The 16,011-nt window shown below is 34.5% G+C and overlaps 1 protein-coding gene across 4 annotated transcripts in view; it reads left to right on the top strand.

Annotated features, from left to right (window-relative positions):
* Positions 1-16,011, top strand: part of LOC149076178 (eukaryotic translation initiation factor 4 gamma 3-like) — a 146,976-nt gene that overhangs the window by 77,213 nt on the left and 53,752 nt on the right. For all 4 annotated transcript variants that reach the window (XM_089243737.1, XM_089243738.1, XM_089243740.1 and 1 more), the window contains exons 8-9: positions 11,257-11,348; positions 15,241-15,679. In XM_089243737.1, coding sequence (XP_089099863.1) covers positions 11,257-11,348; positions 15,241-15,679 — 531 coding nt within the window. The remainder of the gene's footprint in view (positions 1-11,256; positions 11,349-15,240; positions 15,680-16,011) is intronic.

The raw sequence follows: 16,011 nt of genomic DNA, 5'->3' as shown, positions 1-16,011 counted from the left end.
CCTGTTAGTTTGCACCAGCTGAAAATCAGATAAAAGCATACTTCATTAAAAAAAGATATTTTTTGAGGGGGAGTTTAGTCATTTCTAATTGCCACTTAAAGGGTTAAGATTATAGTGGGGCTTAGCAAATTGAAAAAAATTTTAAGGCACCAGCGAAATTCCTTAGCAGCTGAGAAAGATTTTAATCTCCAGAAAAACAGTATTAAATGTATTAAAACCGCTCTTAACGAACATCCCTTCAGATGCACTCACTCATCCTTAATGGCCAAATAATTTTCTCATGAATAAAGGTATGCACTTCAAACTCTGGATTGATGGCAACCCATCTTTTATGGAAATTTTTTTTTATCCTGTTGGCTTTTGTAAAAGAGGTTTCACTGTAATGTTTTTCAATTTTTTCATTTATTTTATATCTTTCCTATGTTAAAAGATACTGTTATAAAATCCGAAAATTTTGTCATTCATAGACTCTATGTAGCATTCAGGTACAGCAAATTTTAGGTGCCAATATCAATTTTATAGTCGTCGTGGCTACTTGGTGCCTGGGATTTGTCAAGCCCTTATTATATATAGTCCATATGCATTAAACACTGTGTAGAGTATGTTTGCAAACTCTAATATATTTTATAAATTGCAACCTTGATACATAATAACTGAGAGAGTGGAAGTGATGGTCCAGATCTCGTACCAGCCAAACCAGTATTTCTTTTCATTTGGACATTTATTCCTTATTAAAAGATTCTCTTAATGGTATTGAACTGGATGTTTTTCCCTTTCTGCTATTCAGTTTTTTCGCATCATTAAAAATTGAATTAATCCAGGGTATTTAGTTTGGAATGAATCCTCACTACCAACTTCAATGTTTATTGCTTAAAATGTTTTAGTTCAAAAATTATATGAAAGGATTTTATGTACATTTGAAGGCTTAAGTAAAACTAGAATGCATTGAAGAAAACAAATTTCATTGAAGTCATATGTGCTAGTTTTGAATGTATCAAAAATACTTGTGCCCTCCCCAAAATTTCCCAGGCAAATCAAAATTACCCTGAGTGACTTAGTGACTTTGCTTCTTTGTTTGAATTTTTCAGTTATGTTAAGTGAAAGAACTAAAAAAAAGTAAGATTTTTTTATTTTGTTGAGCAAACAAATTATTTCGTTAAGTTTATTATATTCGTTTAAGTTTCGTCTTTTTGAAAACATTCAGATGTTAATGTTGTTAATATGAAAAATTCAATTTTTAGATTTTTAAGATTGTTAGAACTTTTTTGTTAGAACTTTTTCTTGAACATCTTAAAGTGACTTGGCTCTATGCTTACAGCCTTGAAGCAAAATGTATTAAATTTGAAACCGCCTATATATAGTATCAACTATATTGAATCTAAGCATAAAGTAAATGTGAAGCTTCATGTCCATGTCAACCAATTTTTTTTACCCAAGATATCCAAAGGTGTGGGCTAAGAGACAGCATGTGAGATCAGTAACCAAAGAAATAGTGCAAATAATTTGTAAGTTAATTTGATTTAAGTTTTCTTAAAGTAAAATTTTGGAAATCAATCAAGAGCAAATTTTTGAAATATTTAATTGTTTATTAGCTTCCTAGTCAACTCTAAGGGGAGGTATTTACTACCATTACAAGAGTTTTTCTTATCCAAAACTGGTTGTCTTCATTATTTCAGATAAGTAGTATATTACAGTAAAACTTCTCTTTTGTGGATACTGGCAGGACAAAAAAATTTGCCCGTAAAAGGGGGGTCACCGCATCTTAGGGGTGTCCATTAAGTGGGGTTTTACTGTAGCATACTCCCAATGATATCCACTTTATGATATCCACTTACCATTTTTTACCATTTACATACTAGTCTAACTTTCATGCCTGAAATCCTGTGTCATTGCCAATCATGAAAAAATATTTTTGTCAATTGAGTCATTAATAATGACAATGTAACTGTCATTCAATTTCAACCCAAGGCTAAAAGTTTTTATTTCTTTTGATTGACCACTGTGTTATCACATTCAAAACATGAATTTGTGTAGGCTACATTGCAATCATTTACAGATTTTGATGAAAAATGAGTTTTCAAAAACCGCAGATATCAGTCACAAGGCAAGTTAAATTCATAAAGCTGCCATCAGTATCGTTTTTTTTTTCATTTTATATTTGTTGTGTAAGAATAACTGTAGCTTTCATTATGCCCATCATTTGAAAATACACTAAAAATGGTATATATATAGTAAATGTGCTTTGTCTCTCCCCCCCCCCCAGTAAAAGTTGAAATGACTGCCCTGGCTTTCATTGCAATTCTTATTAAAAGATGCACTTCTCCCTAATTTTGGTCCCAATTAGCTAATATATGTGTATCAAGAATTGTACCTGACTTAAATACAATACTTTATCTTTGAGGGCACATTGCTTTCCCAACTATTGCTTAATTTTGTGGTTGCATTATTTATCTTGCGATACATTAGCCAGGACTAGAATTAGGGAAGGGCAATCATTTCAGTGGTAATAATAAAATTATCAAATTATATTGTGTAAAGAGGTGACAAAATTATGTTTGTCTCCCCCCCCCCCCCAGGAAAACCTTTGTTGCAACCTTGTATTAGTTTGCAAAACATACCATCAAATGTGAATATTGAGTAATATGTATCAAAACTTGAGCAGTAATCTAATTCTAAATCACAGCAGTTTTCAAATCACCAGCTTATATTTTGCCTCTCAAAAGTCAGCATAGCAGGGTTGGACAAATCTCTAGAAACTTATATATAAGTTAGGCATGTAACTTCATTATGACACATGCCCGAATCTTTATTTTAATACCAGCAATTGGGCATGGGGTTGAAAAAAATACCCCAGTGAACCCTGCACAGCTGAAACACCACCAACAGTTGCATTTAATTTTCTGCCACATTGAATTTTCTTCACATTAAATTTTTCATAAAGGGATTGAAATGAGATGCACCCAAGTTTCATCACCTATTATTACGATAACAAGGAAATTTATATAATTTTCAACCATTTGTTTCCACTCATGACACTGGTAAACTCTGGTTTGCATTTGTTCTTTAGGAAGGCGATGAGAAATAAATTTGGAACACAACATGGTGAAGCAGTAAATTTTTACATATAATATAAAATATTGATGGTTTCATAATATTAGTTGACTGATTGTCTTGTAAGATGGCTGAGACAATACAGTCGGCCTCCCGTATTCGCGGTTTTTTCCTTTATTGGAATTTTTCTCTAAAATACTCGGCAATTGTCGTTCACGTGTTTTATTTACGAAATTTGAGTTGTGCTTGTTTAGGATGGCTCATTTTTCTAGTGCTACTGATAATGCTTTGAAAAGGTAAATCAAAATGAAAACTTAACAAGAAAAGTTTGATACATTTGATATTGGGTTGACCAAGGAGGAGTTAATGCATCTAACTGTTACTGAAACTGAAGCAGTACCAGATAAAGAAGTAGAAGACAAGTTCACCACAAGTAACATAGCGAAACATTCTCGATTCACAAGCTGAAATCAGCAATAGATTATTTTTATAACATAAATCCCTCTATTTTACGTTCTTCACATGTAGAAAAATTAGTAGAGGAAGCCTTGCGAACATACTCTGACATACTTAATGATATGAAGAAGACACTGCAAACAGAAAAATGACAACAACATTCTTTCAGAAAACATCGCCAACAATCGCTGCATGCTCTTTTACATTCCCTTCTACCTCTGCGTCACCCTGCTCTTTCTCATGATATTCAATAAACGAGATATACAATAAAAAAACCTATGGTTTCTGTTATTCACGGTCACTCCCGGAACGTAACCCCCGCGAATACGGGGGGCCGACTGTATTTACATTTTGATCATTCATAACATTTTCAAGTCAACCAGGCCTAGGAGCCAGTTCCACAGACAAACAATTTTTTTTAGAAATCGCTGTGCTATCTAAAACATGCAGACTTGCCGAAATATTTGCTTTCATAAGCTTTTTATCAACTTGATTATATTAGAGTTTTGTCCAGGGTTGGTAAAAAAACCGGTGTTTTTGAAAAAAACCAAAAAACCGGGTTTTTTTTTGGTTTAAACCGGTTTTTTTGTTTTAAATAGTGTTAACATCAAAACAATGAAATTTCTGAAAAATCCTTCAAACTTCTAACAATTAACTAAAATAAAATGTTTATTAATGTAATTAACACTATTCCCATGCTAATTAATCAATAAATATTTATTACATTTTAACAAAAACCAACTTTTGCAATTTAATTATTTTTTGCTTAACTCAATGGATTACTGTGTGTTTGAAAATTCTTTCAATGTTATTATTAATCATATAGTATATAAAGGTTTTTTTCCAGTTACTTTTAGTATGCTTAATTATGAAGCTATTTTGCAAAAAGTAATAAAAATTAGGTGAATATAATAATTTAATGAAGCATAAATAATGCAGATTAATTAGCAATGATATACGATATACAGGGAGATTATAACTAAGGTTCTGATTTCAAAACACTGTAAAAAAAGAACGATTGTCAGAATGACTGGAAAATTGATATGAATATTCCTGAAAAAAATCAATTTTATTTGATAAAGGGGAAAAAATACTTAAAAATTTAAAATTAATGACATCATTCAACATGTGGGAAATTTGCTCGCAGAATGGAAACAATAGCCAGTCATGGCAGAATACCTTAATTATAGTATTTCACGATTTCATAATTCATGGAAACATCACAAGAAACGAAGTAATTGAACAAATAACTACAACTTACTTAAGAAATGTTAAATATGTTGTCCACTGCGTGTTCTGGCTATGAGGTTGAAAGCACAAAATTTCTTGTTCAACAGAATCGGAGTATGCCATGGTCATAATGTGAATGTGCTTGCAATTCAGCTTTATTAAACTAAACCAAACGTGTCCCCCCCCCCCCCCATTAATATTCCTGAGGAACTTCTAACATATAGGGAATGTGCTGGAGATTGCAATTCACCAAAGTTTGCAATCTGACCACTGTTTATAACATTTTGAGGTACCCCCACAGCCAGAAGTTGCAAGGGTTAAGGTGCATCCTGTCGAAATGGGTCTTCAGCAGCTGCTTTGCTGGTATTGCAATGTGCATCTTAATAGAAGTTCTATCCACACACTTATGCTGTGGAAATGCCGAAATGATATATAAATTGATATACAAAATAGATTATACTGCTCGTCAAGTACAGCATCATCTACTTGCACATTTTGCACTTTTTTCTTTTGCGAAAGAAACTTCCATTGCTTCAGGAGTATCCATGCAAATTTTCAAGTCATTCTGATCAGTACTTATTGTATAGTTTTGGAGAATCACAATTCAAATTATAATCTCCCTGTATATAGTTGATTATTTTTCATAAATCTGTTATTATTCAGTAGAACCCTGATTAACTGGGCTTAACAGTGTGAAAGTATAAAAAAAAACTACTATTAAATATTAAGACTGGGAGATATACAGTAGGAGACTGCTGCTACTTATGGGAAAGAAAATGAAAATGTATGTGAGGTAATGTAACTACTAGTACACTAGTCTTTGTCCTTTAAGGACAGCTGATGTCTTTATTGGATTATAGGACCACCTGCCCCTAACATGATAATGTCACTACTGTAGCTGCTTCTTTGTGAAGGGAAAAAGAAACCCTGTGAGATAATACACCACTACATTTAGATGTGTGATGCAATCCTTATTCATGAATTTGCTAAAGATAGTTCTATCCACTGCATCAGAACATAGCCAAAGGTTAGAAAATGTTGTAAGAATGAGAAATTTTGACTATTGTATATAACTTTAAATAACTAAGATACTTCATATGAAATATATATATATATTCTGGCCACTTTTATGAGACTTTTTGAAAAAAACCACTTATGAAATCTTATGTCATTTAAAGATATACCATCAGAATGTACCCCAAGGATATAAAATGTGGTAAAAATGAAACATTTTGGCTAATAATGAACGAATATGATATTTTTCAAGAAAAAAAATGATATTTAGGCAACTTTTATTTCATTTTTTTGAAAAAAACCACTTGGTTAAAACCAAGGTTTAAACCAAACAACCCTGGTTTTGTCCAAACGATAGCAAACTTTTATTGCACTCATTCATAAGCATTTCATTCTTAACCCTTTAAGTGATAATGACAAGATATCTCACATCCATAAAATCCTTATTTCAGCATTGACAAGCTCGTATAGCTTGTAACAGGGTGTTCGTATGGTATGGGTCAGGGGAAAATGTTTTACTAAAAAAAGTTGGGGAAATCAGGAAAAATGGCTAATTTTTGTTCTAAAACCTGGAAATATTTCAGACAACAACCTGGAAAATTGTCATGTTTTTTTAATCCAGAAAAGAAAGACATGAAAGTGCGAACCATTCAAAGAAACATCATCGATATGGGTTTTCGGAGCCGAAGGCCCACTTGTTTACCCTTGATGACTGCACGACACAACCTCGCCTGGGCCCGACAACACTGACATTGGACTGTTGAGGACTGGAAACACATTGCCTGGTCTGACGAGTCTCGGTTCCAATTGCTTCGAGCTGATGGATGTGTACGGAGACAACCTCATGAATCCATGGACCCTACATGTCAACAGAGGACTGTTCAAGCTGGTGGAGGCTCTGTGATGGTATGGGGTGTGTGCAGTTGGCGTGATATGGGACCCCTGATGCGACTCTGACAGGTGACAGGCACGTAAGCATCCTGTCTGATCACCTGCACCCATTCATGTCCATTGTGCATTCCGACGGACTTGGACAATTTCAGCATGACAATGCGACACCCTACACGTCCAGAATTGCTACAAAGTGGTTCCAGGAACACTCTTCTGACTTCTTCTGTAAGACACTTCTGCTGGCCACCAAAATCGCCAGACATGAACATTATTGAACATATCTGGGATGCCTTGCAATGTGCTGTTCAGAAGAGATCTCCACCCCACCTTACTCCTATGGATTTATGGACAGCCCTGCAGGATTCATGGTGTCAATTACCTCTAGCACAACTTCAGACTTTAGTCGAGTCCACGCCACGTCGTGTTGTGGCACTTCTGCAGGCTCGCGGGGGCCCTACACGATATTAGGCAGGTGTACCAGTTTTTTTTGGCTCTTCAGTGTATATATAAAATAGTCCTTCCCGAGAATATTCTCCTCGATGAGAATATTCTTCAGTTATTTATAATAGTAATCCTTCCAGAGATTCTCAAGAATATTTGTAATCAGGTTTGTGTGGTACAAACCACACGTTGAAGTATTTTTGGTTTTTAAAAAAAAAAATCAAAAGTGGCCTAAATATAATTTTTTCCTTGAAAAATATCATATTGGTTCATTATTAGCCAAAATTTTTAATTTTTACCACATTTTATGTTCTTGAGGTACATTTTGATGGCATATCTTTAAATGGCATAAGATGGTATAAGTGGTTTTTTTTCAAAAAGTCTCATAAAAGTGGCCTGAATATATATATATTTTCATATGAAGTATCTTAGTTATTTGAAGTTATATACAGAAGCCAAAATTTCTCATTCTTACCAGATTTTCTAACCTTTGGCTACATTCGGATCTCTTTAGCAAATTCATGAATAAGGATTACATCACACATCTAAATGTAGTGGTGTGTTAGTGGTACTCACAGGGTTTCTTTGTCCCTTCACAAAGAAGCAGCAACAGTAGTGACATCATGCTAGGGGCAGGTGGTCCTATAATCCAATAAAGACACCAGCTGTCCCTAAAGGACAAAGGCTAGTGTACTAGTAGTTACATTACCTCACTCACATTTTAATTTTCTTTCCCATAAGAAGTAGCACATCTCACACTGTATATCACCCAGCCTTAATATTCAAGTTTTTTTTACACTTTCATGGTCAAGTCCAGTTTCAGTCAAGGTTCTACTGTATAGTAACAGATTTATGAAAAATAATCAGCTATATATAGGGCGATTGGAATTAAAGTTTTGATTCCAAAACTATACAATAAGTACTGGTCAGAATGACTTGAAAATTTGCATGGATAATCCTGAAGCAATGGAAATTTCTTTAACAAAAGGAAAAAAAAGTGCAAGTTGATGATGTACTTGGCCAGCAGTATAATTTATTTTGTGCAACAACATCATTTCGGGACTTCCACAGCATCAGTGTGTGGATAAACAACTTCTATCAAGATGCACATTGCAATACCAGCAAAGCAGATACTGAAGACCCATTTTGACAATAACAGGATGGCACGTCCCTTGTCACCTGGCTGGCTGTCACCTCACTTGATCTTAACGCGGGGGGGGGGGGGGTAACCTCAAAATGTTACGAACAGTGGTCGGTGTTGCAAACTTTGGTGAATTGCAAGCTTCAGCATATCCCCCTATATGTTAGAAGTTCCTCGGGAATGTTACCGTTGGGGTGCATTTGGTTTAATAAAGATGGATTGCAAGCGCACTCACATCATGACCATGGCATACTCTGATCTGTTGAACAAGAATTTTTGTGCTTTCACCTCATAGGCAGAACACGGTGGACAACATATTTAACATTTCTTGAGTAAATTATAGTTATTTTTTTTATTACTTCACTTTTTTGTGATGTTTTTGTGAATTATGTAATCGTATAATGCTATAATTGGTTTAAGGAAAATTCACCGACAACAGCTCGATGCGAGTCAGAAAGCGAGGGATTGAGTCCATGAGCAAGCTACTGAGTCCATGAGCGAGTGAGTGAGCTACTGAGTGAGTGACCGAGCTACTGAATCTGTGGATGAGTGATCTAGTGACCGAGCTACTGAATCCGTGGATGAGTGATCTAGTGAGTGAGTGGATAATCTAGTGAGTGGATGAGTGATCTAGTAAGTGAGCGAGTGAGTGACTGAGCTACTGAGTCCATGAGCAAGTGAGTGAGCTACTGAGTGGATGAGTGACTCAGTGAGTGAGTGGCCTAGTCTATGAATCCTAAAGATATGGCGGAAAGTTTTAATAATGACTTTATTAGAAGAAATATTGAGATGATAGGGAAGAAATTACAAATTGCTGTTGAACAAGAGAATATATTCAACTAGCTGATACCCGGCGACATTGCCCGCCTCGTAAAAAATTTATATATGTATAGCTTATTATTTCTTAATCGAAAAAATTTCTGCATCAAGTAAGAAAAAAATTACTTTTATTTTTAAATATTTTAATTAAAAACTTCAGCCAATCGCTTGTGAATACACAATATTTTTTGCTTTTCCATCTGGTGTGTAGATGTACAAATTTTTGGCATTACCAACACGCGACGAAAAGCTGTCCGTGTGAAAAACAGGACTCTGGTAGGTTGATACCTGCCACTGCTAACGACTGGCCTTGTGCTTTGTTGATTGTCATGGCAAAAGCTAAACGAACCGGGAACTGTAATCCCATGAAAGTGAATGGCATTTCTTCAGTGATGATTGGCATACGTGAAATGAAGACGTCTTCTCCTTTGGCAATTAGAGTCGTTGCTTCAATGATGTAATTGTGCAATTTCTTTGCGTAGAGTCTGGTGCCATTGCAGAGTCTCGGTGTCTCCCAATTCTTGAAATCATTATAGGTGCTCCGACTTTGAGGGTCAAGTTGTGTGGTGGCACCATGGCCCCCATATCCTGAAGCAGGGCCCCTAGGCTGGAATCTTTTTAGGGACCCCCGACCAGACTTTCACAGGGCTCGCTTTATGATGAATTTATAGCATGAAAAGCAAAAAAATTATTAAAATCCTCTCGGGTCCCAGGGCTGGAGTCTTGTCAGCCCACATCTTGTGGGGGCCATGAGTGGCACATCCGGAATATCCAGAGTTCAGAAATTCTGCAGGATAGAGAGCTATCTGTGCTGTGACAGTGTCAACCGATTTGTAAGATGTGGAGTCTCCCGGAATAATTTTTAGGATTTTTTCGTTGATCTTGTTCACACTGTCATTTTTTGGTGCCAGAATCTCTCTCTCACAAAGCCACACATGGTTTTGGTGCTTTTGTTGAATATTTGGGACGACTGTCTGCAAGTTCAACAACTGGCAAAATCCATTTGAGAACGTAATCAGTCCAGTGTTTTTATCTATGGGAATTCTTCCATTGCCAAGTTTGTGAAAATGATAGCAGTGCTGAGTAATTTTGCAGTTGAAACTCGCATGTTGGTGGATAATATTTTTTTAACTTTGTGTCAGAGTGTTGATGATCTGAGGCAAGCATTGAGTTCATCAGCTGGCGTTAAACATTTTTATTCCCAGTTTTGTCTTCGTAGTTGTTGTCCTCTGTTGTTAGCGACGTCATATGTCCAGCTTGTGCAGCGAATATTATTCAAATGCCTTTTAAGCATTTTTTAAATTGAAACCATACCTCTACGATGGGCGGTTGATGAGATAAAGGCTGCATTAGCACTTACAGAACACCCTGTATATAGGGGGCTGTTTGTATTTCATTTTTTCTTCGGGTAATGTATTTAAAAAGCATAAATGCATGTACAAATAATTAATGTAATAATTTACAATTATAATTAATGTAATAATATAAACTTATAATTAATGTAATAATATAAACTTATAATTAATGTAATAATATAAACTTATAATTAATGTAATAATATAAACTTATAATTATTGTAATAATATAAACTTACAATTGATGTATTATAATCAATGATGTACGTATATGATATAACAATTATAGTGAATTAAGACTTTTAAATTGTCAGTTAAAAATGACTTGAATTTTTTTGAAAATTTTTCTGAAAAACCTGGAAAAGTCAGGGAAATTGTTTTTATGAAAATGAGTATGATCCCTGTTGTAAAAATGATTTCTCAATGGAAAAATTTCCCTATAACCACTTAGTTTGCACCTGCTGAAAATCGGAAGAAAGCCTGCTTCTCTCTCATTAAACTTTTCTGATTTAAAAAGATATGGAACTTTAAGGGGGGGGGGGAGGATTTAGTGATTTCTAATTGCTGTTGAAAGAATCAACCCTTAATAATTGCTGTGAATTCATTGCCTCCATTGCCGTATGCAAAGACCAACTGCTCAACTTAGAAAATAGAATAGTCTGCTTCATTTAAAGTATTTTGATTCATGTTCTCTTTAAAACAGTGTGCTTTTATTATTTAGTTTCCTAGTGTTGCAAACTTGAGAAAAAATTACCCTTTTTCTATGGTATGCTGCTGTATGTAGATAAAATATCCAGAATTTATGCATTTTAAGTAATTTTATTTTTAAATAAAGTTGTATTTTATCTTGTTTTAAAGGAAAAAAGGGCAAAAGTAAGAAAAAGAAGGAAATCAATAAGAAGGGCGAAAGCAAAGAAGGGAGTGAAATGGATGCCTTTTATGTTGGAGTGGTAAGTTGCTGAATGATTAATTTGTTTCTTTTCCTGTTCCTAGTTTATGTTGTATTAGTATGGATATACAAATACAACACCACAACAGGCAAAATGCCCAACGAGGTGGCTGACTGAGGATATCTGAGGATTCATTTAATATATATGTTCAGGCTTTTACAAGTGCTATGTTCATAAAATTTTCGAAATTTATGTCAATGTCAGCATGTCTACCAAGATGGAAAAAGGTCATAAAGTCTCAAAAAAATTGAAGGAAAAAATTTCTTAATGGGTTTTTGTCTAAAAAAAATATGCTTGGTTCCTGAAAAATTTGCCTTATAGTTTCGTTTTTATTTGTCAAGTCCTGTAATATGTGGTAAAGCTACTTCAATGAAATCCTGACTGTGGTATGTAGAGCCATTGCGATAATCTTATGTCGCAGGGCTCAAGTTGTCATCCCAGGGAAGATATATATTTTGACCTCTCTTTGTTTCCTCGTTTTCAGGAAAACTGAAAACGAGATTTTTTTTCTGAACTGAAAATTCAGATTTTCAAGATATTTGTAATCTTGTTTGTATCATTTAATAAACTACTTTGATATGTGTGGGAAAATTCGCATCATACATCTTATTGGTGCAATAATTATGATTGTTGAATAATATTATCGCAAAGACTGGACTGAGTGTTGAAATAAAATTGCAAAAGTACTCCGATAGATTTTCAAGTGTTTCCTGCAGTTTGTAGGTTCCTTTCTTGAAGGCAAGTAGTATAAAAGCAATTGAGAAGAGTTTTTTTTTTTTTTTCACGGGTAAAATCTAGACATTTAAAATTCTCGAGAATAATCTTTTAGGAGAATATTCTTTAGTATATTATTATTATAAATAACTTGAGAATATCCTTGCGAAGTTGTTGATGAGAATATTCTCCTGTTATTTATAATATAGTTACATATAATATCCTTGAGAATATTCTCTGGAAGGATTACTTTCATAAATTACTGGGGAAATATTCTTATAGAAAATAATAATTATTCTGAAGTTATTAAGTCTTTTCAGAGAATATTCTTCAGTTACCAAAATCTTTCCAGAGGGTATTATCAAGAATATATGTAATAACACACACACACACGTGTATTATAATAAATCTAGATAAATAACTTGAGAATAATTATTTTTGATAAGAATATTCTCTAGTAATTTAAAATAGTCCTTTGAGAGAATATTCTGTCCCTGTCTCTTCCCGTTAAGAAGATGGAAATATTGAAGTTTGTAGACCACAATATTAAAGTTTGAAAGCAAGAAAAGTAAACCAACAGGGCTGAATTGCACAACTTTTAAAGAAATGTGAGTGATACAGAATATTTAAGTGTGTGCATTGAAGAAAACAACAGTTTATCTTAGAATGAAGATGATTAAATAATTTTTTTAGCTTTCTTTATCAATCAACTTCTGTTAAATTTTCAGAAATAAGTTCACAACAAAAGAAATTAATCTAATTTTTAAAAATAATTTTTTAAGGTTTTAATCTAAAGGTTTCTAAAATATTTATATAACCAAACTTTTAAAACCTCTCATCATGACCTGTAGAACATTCTCGAACTAAAAGTTGTGATTGGAGGTGGTTATACCAAAAATTGTTTTGTTTTAAATGTTTCAGGCAATGAAAACTGATTTATATTGCACAATATAAATAAAATTAGTAAAACAATTTAAATTATTTAAAAGAAAAATGAATATTTTTGATTATTTTCCAATTTTTCATCCAGGAGAATATTCTCATAATATACTTGGAAAAATAACTTCTAATAGTTCTCCGAGAATATTCTCACCTCATCTTTAGTAAAACCACTTTATAACCGAAATTAGATTTTGAGAAGAATAATCCTGAATACTTAGTAAAATGGTTTTTCCTCAGTATACTGAAACTTTATTGTCTTTTTCTTACTGCTTTAAAGTCGTTCTGCCTAAAAAATGAATGCATGGGAGGGGGAATAATTCTCCTTAAATGCTAAAAGATGGCACCACTATCTCAGTATTAACAAAATTGTAAGTGGTTTTATCCCTGGACCCTTCAATTGTATATGTTGAGATATTTACTGTAATGTTTTCTTGACTGCTTAGCTCCTGTATAGTTCTTTTGTGGCTGCGGTACTGTAGCAGCTAGTGAAAGAGGTTACAATGTTTTCTCTCCAGTATAGTGAATAGCTTGTGAGTTGCTGTAGCATGATTGCGTTTTCCGTGTGATCATGTTAATCTGTTTTATAATAAATTAGTTATATCGTTGTTTAATGAATGCTTTGAATGACATCTCTGCTAAATTCTCAACAGTACAGTAAAACTTCGATTAACTGTCACCGTCTGGCCCAGGGCCGTGATGGATAACCAAACAGGATTTCACTGGTTGTGGGATGAAAATTAAAATGGTGTAATTTATGTTGTCTATTGTAAGATTCTTTGACAGTCATGGCATCAGCAGATGAAAGCAAGCCTTTGATCAAAAGCTTTTCTGTAACGTCGCTTAATATTTTCAATTATGCCCTGAATACTTAGTGGCGGATAAGTGGAATTATATTCGCTGGGAGAAAGAGCGTGTTGTTTTGCCATAGTCACTTGAGTTCACAAGAGGGGTGTGTTTGGGGCATTGGCCATTAACAGCAGCGCTTCCTGCTGCAATCGTTTTTTGGCCATATGAGCAAATAATGGCCATATAGGCCTTTAACTTGAGGCACAAAAAACAATGTGGAAACATTCTGAAAAGATTGTTTGGTCCATCCAAGCACTTTTTGGGCATAATAGTTCACAGCAGGGTTTAAACTGGATAAAAAATTCCTTTCACAAAAAAGCGAAAATGTAGGGAACAGCTTTAGCAAAATGCTACAATGCTAATGTAATGATTGATGGTTGGAAGTCTCCTCGTTTCGTACCTCCTGTACGCATTTTTGCGAAAGTGGCTACTTCTTTTGCATTCTACGATTTTCTTTCGCATTTTGCGAAAAATGCGACCGTAGCTCAAACCCTGGTTCACAGGCAATGTGTTCATATTTAAATTTTTGAAGGCACTTGATTTTTTAGATTTAGCAATTACAAGCAGAAGTAATCTATGATTGCCGGTGGCATTAGCAGACTAGCAGTGGCCCGACCTTTTTGAGCCTTCAAACCTGGGGCTGTTTTATCCGTTTTTTTAAAGGCGCTGATAGATAACAGGCCGCTGTGGTGGTCGAGTGGTCATAGTGCCCGATTCGCAGTGCGGGGACCCGGGTTCGAGCCCCACCGTCGCGACAGTGGTGGTCGGCTGAAGTTGGTTTTCTGTGGTTCCCAACTTCGAGGCGCAAATGCGAGCCGATTTCCCTGTTAAAAAGTCTCGCCACAGAGAGCAACAGTCCTACAAACAGTACAAATATTCAGTCACTACACATCACTCACTTCACTTCTGAGACATAGGTGGCAGCACTGAAAAATCATACACAACACTAGATACGCACTCAGACACACTCTGAGGTACACACACTTACACTTCTGGCACAACTCACTAGGTAGTAAATTGCCTATGGCGATAGACCTGAGTTGTCCTCGGTTTGAAGAAGAAGATAGATAACAGAAACTGACGATTAAACAAGTGACGGTTAATCGAAGTTTTACTCTATCTTTTATTCAGCACTATCTTGATTTATTGCTAATCTCTATAAATACATGTAATGCTGCTATACTTTTTGGGCTAGGTATTGGGTTAGATAAAGATTTTCTTTAATCGGGTAGAAATTAAATTATTTTTTAGCTGTTTGTGTATGATTATCAGTAACAGATTATGGTTTGTGAAGGTGAATTTCATACTCTATTCTTGTTGGTCTCTGAAAAGGTAATTTTTTCTCTCTCTAAAGTCTTGAGTTATATCCAATTATTATTTTTTTCATTAGGACACAAATTCCACTCCAATCTCGTCTCAATCACCTGCTGGATTAGCTCAACAGGGTATTACTCCAGTTTCCATGCAAGCAGTATCTTTAGTTACACAAGACAAAACGGAGCCGGAAGATCTAAGGTCATCCACTCCATCACCTCAGCTAAAATCTCCAGAAACGACAGTGGTTGTTCCCTCTTGTAATAATATTGACAACAGTGAAATTGCTAGCGTCACTGATAAACTATTACCTGACTCATCTGATATTTTGGATGAAGATGGAATAGTTATTGCAAGGAACAGAGACGAAAATGAGAACATAAAAACTGCTGCAATCGTAGAGAATGACAAAATCAACGAAACAGATAAAGAAGATAAGTTGGAGGAAGAAAGAATAGAATCCGTCCTGCAACAAGAAACTTCCAAAACAGCACTGAAGTTTACTTATAAAGAAGGTAAGTTTTATAGTTTTATAGTTCACACAAATAATTCATGTGTGAAGAGAAGAGTTGAAGACGAGATAGTATTTTTGTAAAAATCAAGGAAGTTCATCACTTAATCTATTACAAAGCTGAGATTATTAAAAAAAAAAATTGGGTTATAGATGCACATTTGTTTTTCACTTGCTGCATGCTTTATAATCCACATTACTTATTTTTTTAAAACCCCAATTTGATCATCTTGTTTGTGTTACCATAAAATTAAAATTTTGTTGGTTCAGTCATTTTATGATAATCATTGATTTACTGTCATATTTTAATATGTAAATGGCTCATGATTTTTATGC

Source organism: Pholcus phalangioides, unplaced genomic scaffold (genome assembly GCF_987345545.1).
Source record: "Pholcus phalangioides strain wild (caught in Gottingen) unplaced genomic scaffold, Ppha-v1.0 ptg000015l_1, whole genome shotgun sequence".
NCBI classification, from domain to species: domain Eukaryota; kingdom Metazoa; phylum Arthropoda; class Arachnida; order Araneae; family Pholcidae; genus Pholcus; species Pholcus phalangioides.
Note: the sequence above shows the minus strand (reverse complement) of the source record. Positions and strands in the feature narration are given on the sequence as shown.